Source organism: Rhipicephalus sanguineus, chromosome 5, assembly GCF_013339695.2.
Source record: "Rhipicephalus sanguineus isolate Rsan-2018 chromosome 5, BIME_Rsan_1.4, whole genome shotgun sequence".
NCBI lineage: Eukaryota > Metazoa > Arthropoda > Arachnida > Ixodida > Ixodidae > Rhipicephalus > Rhipicephalus sanguineus.
Genome location: NC_051180.1, coordinates 16267791 through 16294692, shown reverse-complemented (window position 1 = coordinate 16294692; position 26902 = coordinate 16267791). Strand labels below are relative to the sequence as shown.

The 26902-nt window shown below is 47.8% G+C and overlaps 1 protein-coding gene across 1 annotated transcript in view; it reads left to right on the top strand.

Annotated features, from left to right (window-relative positions):
• The window catches only part of LOC119393283 (protein c-ets-1-A-like), a 191830-nt gene that overhangs the window by 5018 nt on the left and 159910 nt on the right, over nt 1-26902 (top strand). Inside the window, 1 exon segment of the mRNA XM_037660217.2 lies at nt 21155-21263. Coding sequence (XP_037516145.1) covers nt 21165-21263 — 99 coding nt within the window. The 5' untranslated portion in view covers nt 21155-21164.

Genomic DNA, 26902 nt, shown 5'->3' with positions numbered 1-26902 from the left:
TCGTTCTCCAGGTACTAACGGCACAATACAAACGAACAGGACGGCACACGTGACAAAATTAAAATTATGCGAGACACAGGCCATGCTGAATCGTTGCCCGCGCTGCGTTTTCGTGGTACTGCTGGCTACCCACGCTAGTTTTCTATTTTGGGGTTGTAGCGCCACTCCAGTCGTGGCCAGTCGGCTAGGGAAAAAGAAGAGCGTCCCGTGGCTCGTGGTGGCGCGAGCTAGTGGGAACGCTTTGGCTCTTGTAGACTTATGCCATAGGAGGGAAGAACCGAGACGGCTGAACCAGAATCACAGTATATATGTTAACCGCGGCCAGAATCCTGAGGCCAAAATTACGGCGCAGACGCACAAGACACCCACAAAGAAAAGAAACGTACGGCACGAGCGCTGAGTAACAACTGCTTTATTCTTTTATACGCCAATGCATATAAAGCTCAAGGCAACCTTACCGCACATGCGCGCACAACAAAAGCTCTAAACCAAAATGTCTAACAAGGATGACAGTGTATTAGATACGCGAAGACGTGAAATCATATTCACATGGGTGCAGGGATAAAGAAGTAAAGAAGAAGTAAGAATGACAAAAAAGTGCGTTTGCGCTGTAATTTTAGCCTCAGGAATATGTACCAACACGAGCCAAATGAAGTTTTATCTTAGTGACCAGAATCGACGCCCGCAGGGGACGCGAGCCGTGGCTTCACGTGCCACTGCCAAGCGCAGTCTTTATTTCATCTCTTGAGGTCGCGCGCTCTGCAGTTTTGTTCGCCACTCAGAGGAAGGCGCTGCAGGGTCTTTGGCCAACGCGAGCGCAAGAGTCCGACAGTGGCTTGCGTTCTGCGCATGCATCCTGGTGGCTCGCAAATTTCTTGGGTCCCCAATTCTAAAACTGTCTAGAGTTTTGCCAGAGTTGGGATGTGCGCCTTCGACTTGTACTTTGACATACAGGGCGTGGTCGGCCGTGCTCGCACTATTATCTCTTGAGGAGGAGTTTTGTACGTCTTGTGCTTTCACCGCAAAGTTTGCGTTGAAGCTATAGACCGCACGAAGGTCATTTTGCTCGCTGCAGCGGCAGTGTTTGCGAAAGGAGTGATCTGCTAGCTAGAAGAGCCAAAGTAGGGGTTAGTTGAAGTAGGAAGTGTGACAGTTCGCGCCCGTCCTATGAATACCTGTGCGTTCTTTTTGTTCCTCGTTCTTTGTGTTTGAGCAGTGCGCTGCAAGTGTCGAACTGTGACAGTTGTTAGTTCGCACTCGCCTTGCCTGCGTCCTTTGTGCTAGAGCAGCGCCCAGCAAGTTTCTAGCTGCTTGCAGTTCTTCCTGTGACATTCCAATTTCTTGCTATCGCATTCATTGCTTCGCCCTTGAGGCGAAACTGTGACATTTTTTGAAAGAGCTATAGGGCGCCGTGGGGTCTAATAAAAAGTGAATTACGTTACGCCGAGCAAAATCATTTGGATTTGGTACCCAGCGCATCTGCATGCGAAACATATCTTGCTTCTTACGCCAATACAAAACAAATGACACAATAGTCCGTCAAAACATACTCTTGTCACGAACAACTTCCGTCCGGCTACTCGGTTTACGTATCCGAATCTAACACACCGAATCTCAATTTATTTCTGTATGTGACGCAGCTTATGCCTAACTGTGCAGTGCTTGTTTTGGTTTTTAACATCGGTGCCACGAATCCTCGCATGAAATTGAGCTGCTTTCGAGTTTTGAAAAGCAACAGAAGGAAAGAGCAATTCCTGAACTTTGCTGCAATTCATTATGTGAATGAGCGGTCTTGGTTACTAATATTCAGTAGAGAAAAAGAAAACAAAACTTGAGTGATTACTATATACTGAAGTATTTCACAGGATGACAGCAGCATAGACCGCGGCATCGGACACCGCCGTCTTCTGAACAGCGACTTCTTTTCGATACAGACCGCGTAACAATGGCATGCAGCAAAAGTGTGTTCCAGGGGTGTAGCCAGAAGTCTTTTTCGGGCGGCGGGGGGGGGGGGGGTTCAACCATACTTTATGTACGTTCGTGCGTGCATTTGTATGTGTGTGTACCTTAGCGATATCGAGTCGATGGTTTTGGAGAGCTCTCTATAGACGACTTTATGTAAGACATGTGGACACCGCCACCTTGGGCTGTTAGACAAATGTTTTCTGATTTTTTGTATATCGCGGCGTGAATTGATAAGGACACAAAACGTCGAATGCAGCAACCCAAGCTTTTTCAAGCGTGTATGTCTAACGTAACACTGTTTGTTTAGTTGTTAAAGATACAAAACGGCAAGGTTAACACACCGATATGGCGGCAACGAAACTTATCAGCAAAATAGTCTATAGACATCCAGCCGGACGACCACCGAGTGGGCGTGCGCTGCCAGTGCGGCGTGCGTGAGTGCATCGCCGGCGACTTGGTCTTGCCACCGTCGCAGCCGCACTTGACCCGCAAGGCACGCGTGCGCGCTCACATACGCGCACCTGACAGGTAGAGGGCTTTCACGGCCGCCGAAGCCGGTCGCTAGAGGAGGAGAGAGGTCTGACATTGGGCCGGAGGTCGGCGGCGGTGAGACCGCGTGGCCGAACCTGCACCGTGGCGGCCGCTCCCCGCGGGCCCCTCACGACGGCGGCATAACGAGCCGCCCCACAGTCACGGCGAGCGGCGCCGGACTTTCATTCCGTTGCCACCGCCGCGCCGGCCTTCGCCGTGCACGGTATGCGTGTGGATTTGTACGTAAGTGCGTCGCGCTCTCCCCTGCGCGTATACAACGCGCACGTGGCTTATCTTGCCGCGTGGGGTCTGTTAGTAATAAAGAGCCGCAACTCCGCGACTTGAGGTGATGTTAGGTTTGAATGATAGCGAGGCTTGGGCCTGCGCATCCCTTTGGTGCTAACCCTGTGTACGGCGATCAAGGTAGAGCCGGTTTATCAGCCGAGGAATGCACATTTGCCAGCTTGCCTTAAAGCAACAAGAATAGGAGGACGTGGAAGTAACGGTTCTTGAATAAAAATGTTAGGTAGATGTCTTCGACCGGAGCAGAGAGAGGTACTCAGCGCCGGGCTCGTGCGGCCTTCGTTGCATTTCGCGTGCGTCGTATCAACCAGTGACGTAGCCAAAGCATAGCCAGAATTTTTTTTTTTGGGGGGGGGGGAGGAGAGGGGGGGGGTCAATCATCCTTTCCTGCGTGTGTTGGTATGACGTGGAAAACTGAAAATTTTCGGGATGGTGGAGGAGGGGGGGGGAGTCTTGAACCCCCACCCTTGGTTACACCAGTGGCATCAGCTGTGATTGATCGTTCGGATCCGAGCTATTGAGCAGGACCTGCGGCTAGACTACGCACGTGTATGGTTAAGGAACTTAGGGGCAGCTTGCACTGTGGGGCAGGCGCATGTAACATGGTAGAGGGAGGCGTGCTCGTTAGATAAAGGACATCAGTCCGAGTATAATGTGGGTTGCATGACGCGTAGTAAGCCTACACGCATAAAGAGCACAGAAAAACGGCACAGATAGAGGTTTCGTGACTAGCGATTCTCGAACGGGCACCAATTTTGCTTATTTCGTTCGGCGTAGCGGTAGCTCGTGTATACTGGGTACGCAAGCCTATGGGAGCTAACGGTGACAACGAATGCTGAGAAACGCAAAAATAACCTGCCTCCGAGGAAGGATTTTAAAAACAAAACGCATCCGCTTCTCGTGAATGCGACCCCCTCTATTTTTTTTCTGTTAGTAGCGCTGATTTCTCGAATTCACCGCTACGTGAGGCAGTTATATATAGCCTTGCTTCCGCAATCGCAAGCTCCAAGGAAGAACTGCAATATAAAACATAAAAAAATCAAGCTTATAGTTTGTAAAGCGTTATGCACGATATGAAAGATTACATTTAAACGCAACCTTTTTTCCTGTACAAACTGTCGAAATGCGTGCTCGTGATATAGCTTACATCTATGACATTTACTGTACCGTATCTGCGCTTTCAAGTGCTTCGCACTGCTCGCTATGACGGCAGTGGAGGTTTCCTCGTTTCTATGGGGGGAAGCCCGTGAAACTATGCAGAAAACGACATTCAAGTGTATATTCAACAATGGCTTTAGCCTTATTGAGCTTCATTTACGAAACGCGGAAGGATACTGGAACAACGCCGACGTCTCGCAAATCGATGTCTAATAATAACCTCTTTTGCAGCAGCGTGACAGAAAATCAGCTTCGCTCCGGAAATTCGTGTCGTTGTGAGTCGAGAATGATCGATAATTCGGCATTAGCGTTCTTCAAGATGTTATTGGTTCGATTCGACTGAATAGCTGCTGACGTCACTGGGTCAGCTAGTTACAAGTCGTGCCTGTTGAGGACTTCTAATGGCACACGAACGTGCCTTAAAAACATGAATTGGAACGTTCACACATTTTTATCCTTATAGAGGACGAATTAGGCATTGTCAACGAAATTCGAGCAGACTTTTTTTATTTTTTACAGCTATTGCGGGAAAATCACAAAAAGGAGGAAAGAAAGTAGCTTCTTCTCTTACCGGGATTCGCACTTACGACAACGAGCTTACCAGCTTCAGCTACGTTATTATTTCTTTTTCCTTCGCAGTATTTACTCCACGGAATGTGACATCGTATATTCGGACATTACAAAAGAAACAGGTAACACATCCCACTCGAACGGCGTTATGTCGAAAGACTCAAAGGATGCGACGTGCGTCAGTAGCAACAGATAATAACGGGCGTGCTTGCCTCCGGTGAGCGGGGTAACGACAGACAACTGATCAAACCCGTTCCGCTGAAATTCTAGCCATAATGACACTTCTTATCCACTCCGCTGATGGTATATGGCAGTGCACTATGCTTCTGCCTGTTCTTCTTCTTTGACATTCGTCTTTTGCGTTCTATTCCCTCTGCAAGGATTATGTGTACCAAGGAGGTATATGTACATACCTACATTGCCCAAGCCGTCACTGTGCTGTAGCGTATATTAACTTCACAGAGTGCAGTCGCGCCAGCAGATGCCGTGACCTACTAACACCCGCTTAACATTTGTGCACTTGGTGAAGCTGGCGTCAGTGCATTTGGGTCCCACCTCGTTGCCTTCCTAATTGTGCCATCTCTATGCTGTGGTCAAGCAAGTACCACAAGTTAACCAGCTGTTGCACAAAGCTTCGCACAAAAACGTCCCGTCTTTGAACTGCGAAAGCACTTAGCCTGCAGTGTCTCATTTTATAATTATTATAGGAATTATTGGTTGTTGATGGCTGTTTGTAAACAGCTGCTAGCTATCTTGAGCTGTTCATGCGCAGTGGATGTGTATGCATCGTCATGGCAACCAGAGTACATGCAAGTATACAACTAAAAATGGACAAGAGAGAGATAAAAGCGAAGGAAAGGCAGGGAGGTTAACCAGGTTGTACCCGGTTTGCTACCCTACACGGGGGGAGGAGGAAGGGGAGAAAAAAGAAGAGAGCCTAGCGTGTTGCGCTATACGATAGCACCGTGAAAAGGGGTGCCATTTCGCAACGTAAAGTGAATGCGCAGTGCTATCTGCCGACACAAATCCGGTCACTTTTCTCATTACAGCTTGTTACCCTGTTGTTATTATTATTATTATTATTGTCCGCGTAAATAATCCGCTTATTACAGAAGTACAAGTTTGCTTGATTACAGGGGTGAGAGGCGTGGACCAATAATATGTTAGCCTTGGAGTGAAAAGTACAAGCCGGAGATGCAAAAGAAGTGAATAAAGTACGGTAGTGAAACAAAACGCCCGTTGCCGTGCTAAGTTTAGCGCGAAGGCTTGGGCCGCTTGGGACCCATTCATCATGGCCTAGAACACCCTCGTTGTACAATACGATCCTCACTCACCGAGAACACATGGCTCAACTGACTCCTCTGTGCTAATAAACATGCTTCGTCGCTTGTTTCTTTTTGTTTAGCGTCCTCCTATCAGAAAACTTTTCTTTATTACATGAACAACCGAATGCTTTCTTTCTCTCTCTCTCATATATATATATATATATATATATATATATATATATATATATATATATATATATATATATATATATATATATATATATATATATATGATGGTGGTGCACACAACCCACTTCCCAGCATATCAAAAGCGGTGATACAGTGGTTATACATGGTGCTCGGCTCCTGACCCGAAGGTCACGGATTTGATCCCGGCCGCGTGGTGCGATGTCGGAGCATGTTAAAGAACACCAGAGGGTCGAAATTGCCTGAGCCCTCCGATATGGCGTGCCTCATAATCATGTCGTAATTTTGGCAGGTAAAACCCCAGATATTATTATTGTTATTATTATTGGCATATCAAAATGAGCATGGAAGCTTTAAAAAAAACTTACACATCAGTCACCTCAATACGATCACTGGAGCTTCATATTGGTTGGCAGTTCTCTAAATGAACATAGAAGCTTGTGACAGAGCATCACGCATTCCACAAAGAACAGAGCGCTGACGTATTTTAAATATTTGCCGATCATCGGGCGCAGGCTGTCACGGTACGCGAGTGGCATGTTGATTCGCTCCCGACGCCAAAAAGCCAAAGATAGGTGCGGTCTAGCCCATGTGTCAATCGTGTTTCATGACTGTTTCGTTTATGCAGCCTGTTGAAGGATTGTTGCTTTGGCGCAGGTTAGGCTCGTAGTGTTGAACACAGCCTTCTGCAGTTCCCTGGAAGGCGTTAGAAAGCATGAATGAGATTTCTGGATTGAGGGAACCTCGCTACTTCCGGACGGCCTGTATGTAACGCGTGCTCTTATTTCGACTTTCTAAGAATGATGATAGCGTCGAAATTATTGGTCTCGGGGTACACAAAGCTTTTCCCCAGTTGTGCTTTCTCCCAAGAAACGATATGGAGATTGTCTGCTTTCAAGCCAGAGGCGTGGGGGCTGACTTTATGAAAAGCGGCACGCTGCCGTGCCGCGTTGCCAAATGGCTACTGGATGATCCATGCGTGCCATATGACAGAGTACGTGGATGTCATAAAAATACAGCGGTTCCGGAAAGCGCTCGTCGTGGAACTCTGGGCAGATCACGTTCAGACGCGCAGTTTTTCGTTTCCATCGCGGAGTCTTTCGACGAAGAGGGCGGGAACGGCGTTATCTTCGCAGCTTGCACACGGCCAACTATGTAGGAAAGAGGAGCGCTGCTTGACTATCGGTGTGACTCGAACGAGCCACGTGTAGTACCTCAGTCGATAACGCCCGACTGTTGCAGCTGCTGGCAGTCTTATCGGGGTGATCGTAAAAGCGACCGGAGAGATAAGCCGCGAGTGCGCGCACACACGCTCGTTTCCACTCAGACGCCTTTGATGCGGGGGCGTCCTGGGCCGTCGGTGCGTCCGTGCCTGCCCGGAGCCTTCGAAGAGCCGAACGACTGGCTAAACGGGGCCAGTGCAGAAACGCTTCTTCGAACGCCCGCGCCTAAAAATCCTCGCGTGATAGCGCCCTGCTGTGGCATATATTTCAGAGATCTCGCTTTCAAGGAGAAGCTCTCCGTGCCCTTCGATGTCGTGTGTTTTGTTCGGTTTTCAAGTGTTCTTGAGCGCCCATACAGATACAACAATTGACCCTTAGCTCGCATATTCTTAACTTATAATAATAATAATAATAATAATAATAATAATAATAATAATAATAATAATAATAATAATAATAATAATAATAATAATAATAATAATAATAATAATTGTCGCAGTTTTACGTTAAAAACCAAGATATGATTGAGGGACGCGGGGCTGCGGAAATTTTGACTACCTGGGGTTCTTTAAGGGCCGCCTAAATCTAAGTACTCGGGCCTCCAGCATTTTGCCTCCGTCGACATCAGGCCGCCGCGGCCGGGATAGGCCGTCGCGGCCGGGATTTCATCCCGTTACCTTCAGGTCAGCAGTCGAGCACCATAACCACCAGACCACCGCGGCCGGTGAATCTCTTCTTAACTTAATGTGGTTGGGAATGATTTAGCCGCGCATAAGTGGCAATCCAGATAAGAGTTCCGACAAATATTGTTTGAGCAATGCATCCCTCCCCTCTATTTGTTTTGGAGAGCGCAGAAACTTCGAACTTTTTATCTGTGCAGTGCTGAACTTAATCGTGGTGTTGTACAGGCGTTTTTCTTGAGAAGTTAAGCTTGGTATAGTAAAGCGTTCTTGTGCTTTACCTGCCATCACCGATGGAAAGCAACCGAGTCGTCGACGCTGCATGCAGGCCCTGTGACCCGCATTCACGCGGTTTGTTCGCTCACTTGTTTACATCTTAGTGCGTTTAGTAGCCTTCGGCAAGGTCGCGCAAACCTTGATGCCATATGCCGCAAGTTCTGCGGGTGCGAATCGTGTGCTCCGGAATAGTGCTGAGGCTGCGGGCAAGGCGTCCTCGGTTCTGACAGCAGCTGTCCCGTCGTATAGAGCCGACGCACGCAGCTCGTGGGAGGCGCGCGCATCTGCGCGGGCGCTCCAAATGCGCGGCGGCTCAGCGCTTGTCAGCGACGCGCTGCGGCGGAGGCGCCACCGGGGCCAAAGGGAGATGCCCTGACGTCTTTTTCCTGAGAGCTCTTGGTGCTTGGCGAGCCTGACTCATGCATCGTCGGCCCTAGCGAATGATAAGCACGCAGCTCTCGACGCAGGTCGCGATGGCAGCGCTAACGGCTTCAGTGCGGTCTGTGCGCGAGTTACGCGAGGGACACCATCCCGGTGCAACATTTGATTTACACATCGTTCCTGATGGATATTGGTAAATGAGCGGTATTTCATGTACCAAAAGGAAGCAGCACTGCTGCTTGAAGGGAGCCTTGCTGAGAACGGACGTCAATAAATTCAACTTATAGGTGCACGTTTAAGAAGCCCAAGTGGGCGAAATTTCCGGATCCCTCCACTGCGACGTCTCTCAATCATATCGTGGTTTTGGGACGCAACCTCCCCCCTCCCCCCAATTATTATATTATCAATAAATTCAAGTGAACTTTTAGAGTTTGCGCCTGGAAAAAAAAGTTGGTCATCTAGTCGTTTGTAGTAAGAAGCTACAAGGAAATCCATACATATGTGGCAAACAAAGTTTCCCAGTTGACGAACAAATCTGCCTGGGTTTGGAATTCGAACCTCAAACCAACGCCTCGCCGGGTCTGTCGCTATAAGCCCCTGAGCCAAAGAGCTGAGTTTTTGTTTGTCTGTTATTTTCTTTACTTCAAGGTACTCATTCGATATTAAAATGGCACTTGCATGAACTTTACTGTAGCACATATCAGCTTGCGGGCGAAGTAATTGACAATTCGAAGCAACGTAACATTGAATATTGCCAGTCAGTTCTGCGGAAGCCCGCAAGGTGGAGTCAGGTTACGCTTATAGTGCGAAACAGCGCGAAAGGCCGAGGTGGGCGGCTCTCTCAGACAAGAAAGCAGTTGCAATCGACCTTGGCAGTTGGCTAATGCCGCCGCCCATGCCTCGTCGACAAGGTTTAGCTTATCCTCTAAGCGCCGTGCCGTCAACATTGCCTCCCACATGAAAGGACAACAAAAATTCCTCACCCATGTGTAACACGAAGCTAAACCGAAAATCGACGCGGATTTATCAGAAATGGGTATATGCCTGTCCATACCCGTTCATTCTATAGCTTGCAGGGCAGCATATCAACGTGTTGCCTTTAAAAATGCTCCACCTTACATGGCACTTCTTTCCTATCCACACTTACCCCTTTCCCACCATATGTTGCGCTATTTTCATATACAATACGCAAAGAAGTATGGTCAACACCCGAGTTATTTTGTCTAGACATTGATGCTGTCTTTCTATATACCCAACGTGTAAGTGACGGTCAGCAAGAGTAGTCGGCTTTATTTGCTAGTGAACTACGTTGAAAACGAAGTTCACTAGCAAATAAAAGAGACATTGATAAATCCTATCAAAATGGAAACAAACCCAGAAAATTAAAAGCTCAAGAGCTGAACAGAAAAAAAAAAAACGAATTCTTGTTAGGGCGTATGCCAGCCTGAGCAACTATATAGTTGATCGAATTAAGACGAGCTATTTCATGTATTCTTAAATATACGAAAGGTCACCTTCACACTATCGTCATTTGTTATTTCGTTTGAAAGCGATTTCAAGCCTCCGACACATCTTGCGTCGAGATTGACGAAAGCCGCTTTCGCCATAAAAGCGAATTCTACCCGCCATCGTTTCACTCGCAGTCCAACACGTGGATTGCGGAAACTGAAGCTTCGTAGATGACGCTAGTGTATTTGTTTTCCACTGAAACGCTATCGGAATTCGCAGCTGGTGTTTGAGAGCCATTGGTTCAAGTTGCAACAGCAATATTTCGCAACCTTGTCAGCAACTGTTCGGTACTTTTCCACGCCGTTCGTGCAGTAATTCACCGAATGTCTCCATACTTCTCGTTCACGCCTGCTTGCAGGTGTATACCCGCACACAAGGTCTATACGAATGCCAACATGTCATGTTTCGTTCGGCCCGAGGCCAGCGAAGTTCCATACAAGGCCTTGCACAATGTCGCACTGAGACTCGCGCGGCGAACTTACGTCACCATTGGACGGCCGAGCGCGGACGTGTTTCGGCACCGCGGCTTTTGAAGCCAACATTTCATTGACTGTCAGCAACGTTTGTGGCAATTCCAGCCGCGTCGCAAACATGTCTCAGTCCCCCTCGCCTTCACATAGCCTTTTTTTTTTGTTCTGTTTTCTAAATTCCCGTTGCTCCACAGCTGAATCCGATGACGTATCTATGCGGTCCACGCGGGAGAACGAGCTCGTGCATACACGCGCCACCCACCGCAACGTGATGTCTCAGTAATTCCGTGCAGTGTAGGGACTAGCCTCGAACTGGAGTCATTCCACTAGGGACCCTGACTCACTGTGCTATTCCCGCTGCAGAACCCCTGGTGATTGGCTGACGAATTAGCTGCCGCGTCTGCAGCTATCGCCATTGGTAAAAGAGCGGGCCGAGTTGACCTGGTTAAACTAAACCACGTGAACGCAGCCGCCCGATTGGCTGACGGGGCGTACAGTTACCACATCGCTGCACGGTTGAGGCGAAGCAGGCGTATGCGGTATACACTTGCAAGCGGCCGCTCTCTCGCGGCCGTCACCCAAACAACCCGGCTGTGTTTTGTCTAGAAGCTTCGCCTCAACCGCTTGCAGGGCTGGGCTCCGCGATGCGCGCTCTCAAGGCTTTCTCTTCCCACACTGCCATTAGCGTCTACTCGCCCAGCGCGCGTTTCTTTCTTTCTTTCTTTCTTTCTTTCTTTCTTTCTTTCTTATTTATTTATTTCTTTCTTTCTTTCTTTCTTTCTTTCTTTCTTTCTTTCTTTCTTTCTTTCTTTCTTTCTTTCTTTCTTTCTTTCTTTCTTATGAAGCAAATACTTATATAGATTATGCGCTTATTGCAAGGGTTAGTCTCTACTGCTTCCTTCCTTTCTGTCAGCGCACTGATTACGTGCTTTCATGAGTCTTCCCTTACTAAACAATTCTTCAGTCACACTGGGTAAGCACCTAAAAAGGAGGAACGCTTAGATGCATGTGCGCTGTGAATTCGCGTCATTTACTATGCTTATTTTGTCGTTATAAGCGTACGATGTTGCAGCGAAACCGAGGTGGAAAATACCTCCTTCACAGAATTCACGTACATGCGTTTTAAACCGAAGCAAGAACGATTAAGTGGCATTAAAGTTAACGCGGCCATTGCGGATCATTAAATAATCATCCAGCTGTTGTCCATACCGCTGAACTGCCGTATATACTTCACGAGATTTTGCCGCGCAGATGAATGCGTGCATGAATTGAGTAATAAAGAGAATTGGGGCTGTTAAGCCATAAATAAATTACACTTAGGTTCAGGGAGCGGGAAGCACCGTTTTCTTTGTATCGTAATAAGTTAAAAGTCTATGGCCTCAGCTGCTAAAGCGGGCAAAAGGGCATGTCTTTTACACGCCACAGTGCTATAGCTAAGCCGTGCTTTTTCAGCTTGTTAATTATGTAGTTGATTCATATAGTATAAAGTCCGAAAAAAGAAAAGGCGATATGAGATAAGCTGTTGGACGGCCTGCGGTAATTCCGATCACCGGTGGCTGTTTAACGGGTGCGTAATGTAGCACGTCACATGAGCGTGATCGCACTGTGGCCGCGTCAGAAGGTGGATGCTGTGGAGAGTTATCGAACTCACTGGCGTGCTCAACGCTATAAAAGGGCGTATTGAGCCACCGTGGATGGTTGCACCAGCCTATGAACTTTCGTGCTTAACTTCGGTGACACTTACGTGGCTAATGTTCTGCCATCTTATTAAGCACCTAATCACTGTTTTGTTTTTCTTCTCATATGATGATAACAATAAAGGGCTCCGGTCCACGCTATGAATGTGGGTCGGCAAGCGATCCAATACAGCAGTGTGACGTAGCCTTGGAACGATTGAGCAATCCATGTCAATCCTTGCTTCATATACTACAGTTGCAATCCGCTGGCATTGTTCGAACAATGCCTTTTTTATCTGTCACGTGGTTCTGACACATGCATTGTGTTTTTCTTTTGGTAGACAACTCAATCATTGTATTTAGATTGAATGAAGACAATGAAGAGATTGGATCTACATTGAATGAAGACAATAAGCTCATATTAGCTAACACTAGTCAGCGCTAACAAGTGCTGGTAGTGTGCAAGTAAAGGCGGCTGACTGCACTGTCTTCGGCATCGACCCGTATTTTAGGTCGACGCACACAAGTAAATCTCGGAATCCGAGTCATATGGCTTCGCTTTTAAAAACAAACTCACAGGTTCCCATATGAATCGCCTAAGGTGACTCAAAGGCGAAAGCCATCTTTTTCTTCCCAGTCGATGTATCGATCCGTGTAGCATCACGTCATGTGACACGTGACGTCACGTCATATGATATTATAGTGACGTCATGATGACGTCATACATTTTGACGATCTGTGACGTCATGTGGTGACGTCCATACGTGATGATTATTTTTTGCATCATTCGTGTTGACGCCGACGGTGAATTTTCGCGTTTGATGAGGCATCTAAGACTTTCGCCTTGACAATCTGTGGTCCGCTGCTATAACGACGTCCGCCCGTAGGAGCCAAAGGGTACCTGGTTTCTCGGCTAGCTCTGTCGCGTAAACTTTCACGCGCCGCAAGCATAACGTAGACACTGCTGAACGGAAACAGATTGGAGTTGGTTGAGAAGACGTCTGAACTCATGGAAGTCGTGAGAAAACGGAAGCAACATGGAGCACCACGCTGGACTAATTAACGGCTGCTTATATAAACCACGCGCGGTCGCCTTGCAGGGGACGGCTGCGTTCAACCATGACATCTGGCCAGCTGTCGTACAGCGCCGAGCGAACGCGAAGAAAGGGTCAGCGCACCGGAGATAAAGTAAAACGGGGGAATAATTCAACGAGACAAGGAGGTGGTCGCTGTTTAGTCTGCGTGCAACGAATGGCACCGCAGCTGTCGCGCATGTCGTTGCCGGGAATCGCCGCCTACGAAGGGCGACAGCCGTCGTCGACAACGGCCGCAACCGCAAACAAACGACGTGACGGCCTTTTCCAACGCACACGGTGTCTCGTCTGCCCACGGCGACGATCTGCCGATGCGGCTCCCGCTGTTTAAACATTGCGGCTGCAGCGATGGGGGAGGAGGGGGGGGGGGCGTTCACGGTGCGACCCGAAAGCGGCGAAGTCATCGACCACCCGAGCTGTGATTGAAGAGCGCAACGCATGATTGATCGAGACACATGGATGGAAAGGCGCTGCTACCTTCTACGCAGACCGTGCCCATTGTTCGCTTTCCTTTCGCGCCGCAAACTTGTTTCCGTAGGTGTAAACATGAGATGCGTAGTCAGTAATTGCGCCATACGCTCAGCTGTGCGTTTATAACAACCGATCACAATTGCCAGCTACAGCAAGTAATATGATTGTGGCAGCCGCACGGTTGGTCAATCATATCATGGTAGGTGAATACCTTCGACATTGATATCAAAGTTCATCAGCTTCCAGCTAAAGACAGTGTCTGTTGCATTCGTTAAATTGTCTTCTAGAAGTCTCTTCACTGCAAGAAGGTCTGTTTTCGAACGCTCTTGGAAAGGCTTCTAAGAAAAGAATGCTCTTTTTCTCAGAACAACAGTTAAGATCAAACATGACGTAGATTGAACACTGTGGTGGCTTGTCTCGAATAGGAATATACTAAGCGCAATGCACCGACATCGTCTCCACTATTGACTGCTTATGTTCATTAACTTATCGATTATCTGACTATTTTCATTCCCACTTATCGCGCGCGTATAATAATACTTGCAAATCCTGCCAAGCTAATGCATTTCGTACACCACACTTGGTAACGGAAACACTCACGTGACGCCAAATGTCAGCGCGCCGCACCCACAAGCATACGTATTTACTCACAGCATCTTCGGCCAGTGGCCATCCTTCGACAGGAAGGGCCCTCGCCCTTCGTTTCGTCTCATTCTTCAGCCTCGTCGGTGTGGTGCTTACAACGATGCATTGAGTTAATACAGCCAGTACATCGATTCCACATGTGAGATATGTGCGTGTGTATTCTCGGGACGACTTTCATTGCTTGCAGATTGTTAGCAGCGGGCGGCTGCTGCCTCGTCCGCTACTTGGTGTATACACCTGCCTCGGTGTCGTTGCTTTCACGGTTGGGTACGTCTGTGTACTCGCAGGCAGCGTACGTGGTGGGTTTCGCGTGGTCGAAAAGGGTGTCTTCTTATGAGGCAGCTGCAACAGGTGGTCGTCATTTGCCAGCAACTTCTCTCGCGCGCGAAGCAGTCCGTTGTGTGCAGAACTCTGTCGCGCAAGCACCATTCCTACAGTTGCGTCCCAGTCGATTACGAAAATGTCGTAGATAAGTTGAATGACTTAGAAGTGGCTGCATGTCGCTTCACTAAAGAGCCAGCCGCAGCAACGTCACAGTGTTGCTGCTACGCTCCATCATCGCGGCAGCCCCGCTTCGTGCAAGTAATAAAAACGACCTTGTATCCAAGCGGCCGGTGCAGTATAGATAGCTTAATTCTGCCTCAATCAAGTATGCGTGGCAGATGTTCAGCCAAAAGTGTAGACAGACGTTGAAGCGACCACTCCACCGCAGCGCCCCTTGCGAGCATGTGATGCGAATGGTGGTAGCCGTGCAGATTTTCCAAGTATTTCTTACTTACTCACACTCGAAGATAGATTACTCGCATTCACGGCCGCTTATGTAGCAATGGCGCTTCGATACGCATCTAATGGCGCAGTGACTGGAATGCGATTATTTAGCGAGGCAAACCAAACTGTCTACGTGATGTCTATAAGAGGGATGACATGAATAGACGTCATGGCGGTAAGCACCGCAAAGCATGTAATGCCATTTGTTGTGATTTTCGACAGATGTGACCAACTTAGCATTCAGGGACAGTTGGATGTTTGCAACAATTTCGCAGCTAGCTGTCCTCGCTCTTGCAATGTGACCAATTGTGAGACTACTGCACTCAGAACGCGAAATCTTGCAGGGTATTAGTTATGGTATAGCAGTGAAGTCCGCGGGCGGTGTCCTCGTGGACTCGACTGTGATCGAACGACTCATGAAGCCATTTCTTTTATATTAGATATGGCATCGACACGTTGATAACAAGTAGAAGGACATGAACCAGCAAGTGGTTTTATAGCATGCAATAAACTTTCTCGCAGCCTGACGTCACTGAAGAAAACATTGACATCTGTGGACAAATTCCAGCAGCATAACAGCTGAAAACAGCGCAGTGTTTCACAAGCAAGAACCCATTGATTTGCGCTGCTTCTGTGAACGGCTAGATTAGAAAAAAAAAAGAATAGCGTTACCTCCCAATGATTATGTAACTATGTCAGACATGTTAAATATCTTGTATGCGTACAAAAAAAAACTGTGCCATGAAACGGTACCAGACAACGAAAGGCTAAAAAACTAAGGGTACGAACTTATGCGGACATCTCACTTTCCTTTCTACATAAGGTCCAAGGATGGAAAGATTAGAACGTCAATACGACAAGGAGTACACGCAAACATGCACTACACTAAAGAAAGAAGCCAACTGACCTGCCAACACTCTAATGCTCCCGAGTACAAGAAGACACGTGTGACCTAACGAATTGCTCCCGCTGACACTTATATGCATTTTACGAACGTTAAGCGACGAGGAGTAACCGTCATCACTTGATGATGTAATTCGCGCAATAAACGTAAATAATAAGTGACGCACTATCTTTTGTCGTACCGCCAAGGAGCAGGGGCTCCTGGCCGACTAGCCGTCGTCGCCTCCCACAATCGAGGAAACCATTGGTTTTCATTAAAAGGTTTTGTTCTCTCTCTCTCTCAAACGCGCGTCTACACGGGTGCTTTATATGAAGAGTTAGCTGCGCGCTCTTCTCAGAAGAGTTAGCGAGCTGTTTGTGTCACCCAATTCGTGCAAGCGCCGCCTTCCATTCCGTCTTCGTGGCGTTGCGCTCTCCTGTCCCACCTCGGAGAAGAACATTAAGAAACGGGAGCTTGGAAATAGCGCCGCTTTCTCGTCTCTGGCGACGCGGCGATGGCGACGACGCCCTCTGCGAAGGACGCACCACGCATGCTCTTGAACTTCTTGGCTTTGTGTTTGTGCGCCACCTGGCCGGCCTCGTTTGCTCTCTCTCTCCCTCTTCTTGCCGCATGACATCTTGTTGGAAGGTATCTCGCGGAGGGGGGTCTGAGTGTCGGCGAAGTGATGCAACTGCAAGGCGAGACACTCAGCAGGCCGCGACGGCTGAGAGAGGAGCAAGGACTTCTCTGACAAGCACATGGTCATTCCAACGAGGAGATTGTGACGGTCGCTCTACCAATTCTATCCGGGGCGGTCGCTCTACCCTGATCACCCTGATCGGCGCACTTCTGAACACATGTAAATGAGTAATGCGAAGCTAAATACTAACTGTTTCTTGTACTTCGTATACCTTCAGGGAACAATGTAGTTAGTACTGTCGCTCGTATGTTATAGTTCAGCCTGGCTATGTTGTATATGCGGGCATCGTAAAGGTGTACGTCTGTTAATGAATGCTGATTATTCGGCATCCTCTTTTATAACTTGACCTTGAAGAGCTAGGTTAATATCGATGGGAATTCGTGCGCTCCTTAAGTTCTGTATGTAGTATACCTGCGACGCGAGTTGGGGCGCTCATTATAATTTCTGCGACATGAAGAGCGGTGTTTGCAAAGGGTTGGTGAGGTCCATACTTATTATTCGATATGTTCTTCTAAGCGAACGAATGCCGAGTGCCATATGCTTTTATTGGACTACCCTGTAGCAGCGATGACCATAACGAACAGCAAGTAGCGTTACTGCAAGATTCATGAGGCTCTCTAATACCTCTTTGCTTCCGTACTCTTTGTGTTTATACGTGAATAAAATGTGCCTAAGGAAACTGAGTTGAGCCTAATGACCACTGCTTGCGGTTAAGCAGTGTTACAAATGTTTCATTTGTTGCCACGCCAGTCAGCTGGATAAGATGTATGAACCGTATAGGGAGGGTGGAGGAGGGGTGGCGCCACACAGGGACAGACCATACCTAACTAAGCAGCACTCGATTCGTTGGCACGCCCATGTACTACCTTCCAAGCGGCGTACTTGAATCTAAGAAGATATACTTGTTTGTTTGTTTCTGATTCTGTGAAACTAAAACAGCCTTGACAATGCGACTGCCCTGGTCGAACCTTCTCGCCTGTTGGACAACACTGCAGGCGACCTTTGCGGCTGCATTCAGTACGTTTGTTAAATGATCTGTTCCACGAAGAGCACAGCTGATGTAAAAGTGTACAGCGGTGGTTCTATAGTTTGGGGAGTGATATCCTCGCAACATCTTGAACACGTAATGTGGATCCTCAAAAAAAAAAAAAGTGAGAGAAGGAAGACGAACCGCTGGTGTAGTCTTCGTGCGGGTGGACGCCAATAAAAAACGTACACTGTGCAGAATAATGCTCCCTCGCCGCCGTTGACACCCGCGCGCACTCTCTCACCCGCGGAGTAAATTTGGCCGCCGCCGCTTCGGCGTGCGGTTCGAGGCCATGGCACTGCTGCGCTCGACTGTTTTAACAGCGCTCTTGTGCATGAGTAAGCAGTCCACTTAACGACCCCACGCTTATACGCTCGCGGCTTCGGAGGTAGTATACGTGCGCGTGCCAACGAAGACGAGTGCTGGTTAGTTAGGTATACGGTCTGTCCCTGCGTGGCGCGCGCCCCCGCGCGATCTCCCGATATGGAGCACGGCCTGAGCATCAAGGTCGGTCTCACTTGAGCCGCGTGGAGCTTCATCGAAATGTGTGGCGTTGCCTGTAAGAGTACCGACGTGCTTCCAACACTAAGATCGCTATCCCTGACAGTATCATCATCATTATGATACCACCACCACCACCGCTTATTGACCCTTAAAGACCCCTATTGGGGTATTACCTAAAAGGGGAGCATGCATAAGAAAACGGAACGTTTAAATAGTCATCAATGAAGTAAAAACAAAAAAAAATAGAAGGACTCATGAGGTGGAATGCAAAGAGAATCAAATACACAATTACTGCCGTAACACCCAATGCTCTCAAATGAAAAAGAAGAGAAACAAGAAAAGCGCATGATACAAGGCGTATAAGATTGAGAGGTCACTGCTCTTTGAATTTGTTTTTCTTTTCTCCTGAAGAAAGTGCAAATGCACTTACTTTCTTTTATATTTCGAAATCCTGCCCTTAGGTGGTGCAGAAAATACACATGCAAATTTGCTTCATGTATAACGTGCTTTTAAATACTTACATATATTTTGGGCACTCTCCTTATGAGGAAACCGAATGGAAGACAGTTAGCCACATGCAATTACGCGATATGATGTCTGCGCAATAAGTGCGGCTGAACGCATTTCACGCATCTCACGCACAGGTGACGACTGAATAGAAACTAAAGCGAGCCCAGCAAAAAGTTTTCGGCATGTCCCAGTGCGTAAAGTAAGGGTGACACGGGTACTAATCGCGCTCGCAAGACAATGAACACCAAGAAAATGCAAAGACGCGGCTCTTTCTTCGACATGGAATTTTTTAGGCAATTGCGCATATGTGTATATATACACACACACTCGAGGAAATCAAGAAAACAGTTGGAAACACAAGCAACAGTTCACATTCGCAGGAATCAACAAAAAAAAAAAAGCGAAACTCGTTGATGTCACGCAAATACACCTTTGCCGCTGCCATACCTCGCTCGGGCCTAAAATGAAAATTTTTATCATCCAGCCGACAAAGAACGCGCACGAGTGAGATACGTGCCAGTTTGAGGGAATTGTTTTAACTATCCCAATCGCAACCCGCCATAGAAAGACACACGTATTCAGCGCTGTTTGTTCCTCATTCATGTGCCAACTAGCACGCCAATACTCATTATAAAGTGCGTACACCATCGCCCTTTTGGAACTTCTATATCGAGAACTCACACTTTTGACACATCCAGGGCTCGTGCAAACAGCAAGCAGTAACCGCGAGGGAACAGTCTCTGCCTCGAAGGTCGCGAACAGTCGATTTCATCGGTGCTCAAGGGACAGCCCAGCTGTTCTCCTTGAGGACATAGAAAGCCAGGCGCAAGCATGTGAGTGAGAAAAAGAGAAACGCTCAAAGAACAAAAAAAAAAAAAAACGTTGAGTCAGAGCCTTCTTCGTCGTCATCGCGTGCTGCCTTTTCGCGCACTGATGTGCGCCTCTCTCCCTGTCGCCCCTTATTCTTCGCGGGGCTCGAGTCAACTCCGCGGCGGCTGTTTTTAGAAACCAGGTTTTCGCCGACTCCCAATCTGCACATCGGTGTCCGAGACATCGGCTACACAGTTCCCACTGCTCACGCACACAAGCGCGCGCATCGTGTACGGGACAGTCTCAAAGAATGTATCCGCTGGAGGTGGGTTCATTCCACGTGTCATACAGAGACCGTTGGCTTATGTGCGTAGCTATGAATTTACATTAGTGTGACGTTAAACATACGGTGTACTATGGCTCTTAGTAGTCACGGCCACCTGCTTATTATGCGCATTCACTTAAGGACTAACCTAACCACAGATAGCGTAACGCCCTCGACATCCTTCATTACTTGATGCACGCAGGGAGCCTTCTATAGAGAAAATTCTGTGCTTTGATATCCCGCTACATTGAACATTCTCCTTGAGGAAATTTTATGCGAACGTCAACCTTCTTTGGCTGATTCGTTGATGACACGGGTTGATGCGAGTTATGTTTAATGTACGCTGTAAGTGGAAATAATTTTAGGTACGAGTTTGAGTGTTCTAAGCGTTCTGTTCTCTCGACTGCTGACCCGAAGGAAGTGGGATCGAATCCCAGCTGTGGCAGCTACACTTCGATGGAGACGGAAGTGCTTGAGGCCCGAGTACTTAAGATTTAAGTGCACGTTAAAGAACCCCGGATGGTCGAAATTTCCGGAGCCCTCCACTACGGCGTCCCTCATAACCATATCGCGGTTTTGAGACGTAAAACCCCAACAATTATTATTATATTAAGTGTGATGTTCTGTAGCAGAGCACACAATTTACCCACGTCCATTAGAGAAGAACACGAGTGAAATTTAGCGCTCCCTCTCCACGTTCCATCCCGCTGGTGCCGTGACCATGAACCTTGTACTTTAATGTTCAAGCACCTATTCATGGCTTTAGTTTTATTTCTCTTTGTCAAATACAGCTCGCGTTGTTCCCCTGGCTTCTCCAGCTGGGGAAGATTTTCATGAATATAGCTGTAAACACGCCACACACTGCGGCAGCAGATATCAATAATCCCTTTCAGAGGACAGCTGTTTTTTTGAAGCGTCCTGATATTTTAAACTGATAATTATTCTGTTTCGCGTGTCTGCATGGCCGATGGAATAGTATCGTTCCTTCTCAACTTTGTAAACGCTGCTATTTTGCATTGAAAAAATGTTGGTCTTCGAAATACACGCACTTGGCATTTGCTTCTCGCTCATCAATTCCGGGGAAGGTACATAACGGCCTACAAGATGCAATATTCTATAAATGAAGCATTATTAATACACGCGATGTAGTGTATATTGTCCATAGAAAACCGGGTTCTAATTGTTCCTTTATGTATTTTCCAGGATCTGGAAGATGGATTTAGAATTCTACGCTGACTTCAACGCCGTGGGTCACTACTCAGCCCAGACTTGTCTCAAAAACATGTCGGCGAGAAAGAACAAAGTGCCTAAAGTGAGTATTCGAATGGTTCTACATTTCCGGATTACGTCGGAATTCAGTAGTGTCCTTTGTTCGTAAATTATATTGGTACTCCCACCAAGAACACATCAAATATACCTCTGACTGAATGCAAGCAGGTGCCAATAAAGATCTACACAGTATTCCTCTCGTAAACTGCGCATGTAATTTGAATACGTGATTGTGAGCTGTGTCGTGTGCTGAAACATGCGCATATACACACCTTTTTTCTTCGCGACCAACTGCTTCAAGCCGCAGAATTAATGGACACAGTATACTAAAGCAACGAAAGAACGAATGTGAAGTTTTAAGAGGCGCTGATTTGCACGTTGCGTGATAAGTACTCTAGCTGCACGGCAGTGACGCTCAAGCGAAGTGGCTGCCGACTTTGATCGCCAAGCTAAACGCGCCTGCAGCTACAATACCGTCACCACAACGGGCTGAATTCCGACCAGCACCTTCCGCACCGCTGCACCAAATCAGATCACCTGTGTTAAAGATTCTTCACGGTGTTAAGGATTTCCCGTAGCCTCACGCGGTGCCCCCAACCACCAGTAGCCTCACGCGGGGTCCCCAACCATAAACACGAAACATCTCAGCGTTGGGACGCAAGTCCGCTTTCTACATGGTCTTAAGGCGTCTCTCCCAGCCCCCCCAAGCAAGCACGCAGTCCTCCCCTCCTGTCGACGTAACCGTACACCACACCGCCCTCACAGGCACGGCACAAACGACGCGACTGGGTTGTGGGGCTTTCCTGGAAAGTCATCGGGACTGCGCACGTGACGTTCAACAAGTGAAAATGGAAACAAAACAGAAATACCACAAGGGTGAGAGAGTGGCCGGCGCGGGGAAAACTCGGAGACCAGGGGCAGAGACTTTCGAGCCACGAACCAAGAATCACGTCTCAAGACAGTTGCTGTAAATTCTGTAAATAAACTTCTTGTTCTAATTGTAATCGAAGCTTTCATAACACACGGCGACCAAGGTTTTTAGCTCACGGCAACGGATTCCTCAAAAACCGATGAACGCGATAACTGCAACTGCAGCTCCTGACGACAGACTCCAGTGAGTGGATGCAGTTTCAGTGCAGGCACTTCAGAACAAGGCGACACCTTCAGTGTTTTCTCTAATTGCTGTCTTTGTTTTCATTTTTAATTGCCTTTCCCCGCGTATATAGGGTAGCAAGCCAAACGTGCGTCTGGTCGACCTGCCCGCTTTTTCTTTGCTGCTCGTTCCACGTAGCTACGACATCTTTTTCTGCGCCAAACGGTGGTTTTCCCGGTATTTATTTATTTATTTGTTTATTTATTTATTTATTTATTTATTTATTTATTTATTTATTTATTTATTTGATTTGCATACATAGATACACGAGGACAAAGAGAAAAGAGGGAGAGAGCAAGCTAGCAACTGCCACCTAGAGGGGCACAACGCCTGCCTGCTCGTTCGGGAGGAGGAAAGAGACAGAGGAAAAGAAATTAGGAGTAGAAGAAAGGAGATAGGAAAGTAAAGAAGAAAAAAATGGCATGGACTTGGACAAAAATAGGTAAAAAAACACACACAAAAAAAAGAAACGCGTATAAACGGGTGGCCAGATCTCTTTGGTCCATAAAGGTCAGCAGAGCTCGATAATGTCTGCAATAAATAGCCGCACGCACCAGAAATAGTGGTTTTCTAGGCCACATAAAGTGTATACCTGAGACCCTCAATGTGCCTATAAGTTTGTAAGCGCTACAAGGTCTTTTACAACGTCTTCTATGGAAACTACGTGGTTGTCTACAGTGGACAGCGCGCGCCGCGAACTTTCGATTACCACACAATCGAAACGACGCGAAGCATTAATCTACCGACACGCCCGTGTTTTTCTATATGGCTTGTAATTAGACATCCTTCTGAATCGACACCCTACACCAAGGTGGCCGGGTGGGGAGATTACAGGAACAACACTGCGCTTCGAGCTTCACTTCAGAGAAACGCAAGGCCAGAGAAACGTGCTGTACACGTGAGTCAGCGCAAGGGCGCCCAATAACCGTCTTTTGCCCAATCCAAAGGCCGCAGAAGCAAGTCCAAACCACGAAGATTGCGAGCCATCACAAATTAGCCGCGGGCTAGACCGTAACGGACACTCTTCGTTCCACCGAAAGCTTTCTTGGCATCGTCATCTTGTGCGGTGAGTTCGAATATAATGCGCACCGAGTCCGGGCAGAGGTGTTGGATTCGCTCCAGTGGCTAATGAGGCGTAATCTCGACTTATTTATAGGTGCAGGCTATCGGCGCGTGGCTTACGTAGCCTTCGTCTACCGTATGCACAGTGCTGATCGCGTCCCAAGTGTGTGTGTGTTTGTTCGTGTTCACTTGTTTCTGCCCCCGCAGCGTGGTGTCCGCCTCTTAATTGTTAGCGCATCGTTCGCACTCGGTTGTCCGTTGTGGGCATGCGTAGTACGCAGGGGAATAGCGAGGTCAAAGACCGAAGGCCACGCAAAGGCTCGATCGCTTTCGAACGAGCGGAGACCGTTTTTCTCGGCTCTCTAGCAGTTTTTTCTTTCTTCTTTTTCCTGTTTTTTTCTTCCTCCATGCGGCCTCCGTTATAAGCACAAACATGCACAGGCGTGCGGTAAAGTACTAGACCGCCTTCGACGCCTATAGCTCGTGTTCTCCGCATTCGAGGCCGCAAAGCATCAGCGCCTGCATGCCTACCACTTGATTAACGGCGAAAGAGCCTAGCGCGAGCAGGCATTTTCGAGCCTTGAGAAGGCGGTGGACGTGTTCGCGGTCGTTAAGGACGGTAATACCGTCACTCGTAATCATCATCGCAGAGGCCTTTTGTTTTCCTTCGCGCAGCCTTTCCCTTGGAGTAAAAAAAGCAAGATGGCAGGCTTCAGCACGCGTGTGTGTACCAGAAGGGAACCGTTGACTGCGCTGTCGTGTTTTCCTCAGACGCTGTGCAGCGACACCCAAGGAGGAAGCTGCGTACAAACAGCTCGATATTCTTTATTAGGCGGCTAGCAAGTACACCGCTATGGGTGTATTGTTGTGTGCACCACTGTGTACACACTGAAAGCTCCTTGAAATACTGTTGTTACTTTTTTGAGTGCGTATGTACATCTATATCGACTTAAAGAAATAGCGAGCTGATCAACGGAGCCGTGTGACGTCGTGTTCACTTAACGAAAGGGGTGGAATTTAAGGGCTCGTTTTTCTTTGTTAGACACAATCTTAATGAAAACCAACAGACAATCAAGCCGAGGAAATTATAGGGGACGTTATCTGTAGTAATCATGATAAGAATGTGAAGAAATTAAAGTGGACGAAAAGACAACTTGCCGCCGGCAGGGACCGAACCTTCGAATAACGCATCCGACGCTCTACCAATTGAGCTACGCCGGCGGTCGTTTGTCGGGTATATGTGTGCCTTTAAACCTGGGAGTGTTAGCAGTTGACATTCCATGTGCCTACTGCGTCACTCCTGGACTGAAAGCTCTTCTGCGATGCATGCTGTAAACAAACATGCGCTATTAATAATACGCAGTTATTTTTATTCACCAATTACGTGCTCATTACCTCTCTCGTGCGAGATGCACGTTAATGAGGTTGCCTGTAGGAAGATTACTTAAACAAGCTGAGCATTCTTTTAACTGGCAGCGAAAAATAGCGTAATCGATTAGAAGAGGAGGAGACGTTGAGGAGAGGAAAACAAGGTATTTATGTAGCGTAATGGACGCGTTTACTTTCAATCGCACTTCGCCTCCTCCAGGATACAGCGATATCGCGGTTTCGTCAGCGAAAGGCGCTTTTGAAGGCGATAGCAGGATATGCAGTTGGCAACGGCAGGGAGACATTCGCGCGTTCGCTTGCAGGATCCTCACTGTGCTGCTTACACTTTCGCTAAGTACATGCCATTACTTTTTTTTTCTTCCTTGTTTTCTAGCACTTGGCGCGACTGCACACTGAGGTTTGCACAGCAATCAGTGCCAGGATTAGAGGCGTTCTTCGATCGCCCAAGGACTCGTTCCATGTATTTCGCGAAGGCAACAGTAGGCAGAGAGAGCCAAGCATGGCATCAAACGCACGCTGTTCCGCAACCGTTATGCCAGAGTAACCGGGTTATGCGTGTTCCGTTGTTCGGTGCAGGCGCGGTGGGAGAATCGCTCGCGCCAGAGGGAAACGAAGACCGATGCTTGAAGGCGCTGCATCACTCCTTAGTCTTCACATCAATGTTCTTGAAAGTTTCGCTCTGTCAGGGACGCGTGTTTGCTGTCGGCTGCTTTCACAAATCGACACGCTGCCTGAGGTATGCAGCATCGAAGGAAAAACTTGGGCAACGCATTGTGGTGCGAACGCTGATTTCTTTACATTTTGCAGGTGCCATTATGTCTTGGCTTCTGTGCTGTAGTGCACGGTATTTGTGAGAAGGAAAAGTGCAGGCACCATCTGGGCGTCTCTCAGTCTGCATTTGTCCACCTTGGCGTGCTTCCCGCGCTCGCTTTTTGTTTGTACGCGTCAGCGACTTCGCGAGCGACGAGCGCTCTATGTAGCCTTGAAGCGAAATGCGTGCCTGCCTATATAGCCTGCCATGGGGCGTTTAGTACGCAACAGGGGTCTGGTTTCGCGGGTGTGACGTCGCCTCACGGTCACTCGCGCCCGGTGGAAACATCGACGGGAGACGTCATTGAAGCAGTCCACAGCACGTTTTGTTGTTTTAGCACTCGGTTTACTCGACGCTATTTGAGAGTGAAAACCTGGGTTTGTTTTGCCAAGTATTATAGAAAAGATACGATGAATATAGACTAGCAATAAATGTATAAGAATCTCGGCCTAAGCAGGAGATACGAGGAAGGACTATGTGAAACAAGCAAGAGAATGAAGTTCGCGTCTCGGAACTTTCTTCGATTAATTATTTGCACGACAACGGGACCAAAGTACGTTTTTCATGCGAATAATGTCCGCAAGATAATGTAAAGAAAAAAAGATGTGGCTTCGCGTGCAATTACTACGACATAAATGTAAAGCACGGCATTTTCTTTAACGTGCTTAATTTAAGTACACGGGTGTTTTTGTACGCCACAAGTTAAAATTGCGAGTTTTGCGATTTCCGCGCCATTCCATTTTCTGTTCTTTAAGGGGACAATTTAGGTACCAAATTGTCAGGCGTGACTTGACAGAAATATTTCTGTGTATTGGGACTAGGACCGTACACAACTAAAGCTCGTCGCGTAACCCATAACGACAGTCCCGAAGTTATACACCTAACCACAACGCGCAAGTGCACGAGAGCCTTTTTTTACCACCGAGCTGCTAAAAGGCTATATTCACATGAGGTTTAATACTTCTCATCTTTCGGGCAACGCCTAATGCACTTTGCGATGCAATTGAACGACAGAGCGGCACCTACACTGATATGACTCTCGTGAACGGAGGGTACGACGACCACACACAGCACTCTCGAGAAGTGCACTCACTGATATTATTACAGTACATATACAGCCGATCAAGGCCAAATGCTACTTTACATCGTGTTAGGCATACGTACGTGCGGTTAAAGTGCACTAAAGCAAAGGAGCAAACTGCCTTTTGAGCACCTGCCCGACGTATGCGCACATGCAAACACAACGTGGCTAGCAGACGACGCATGG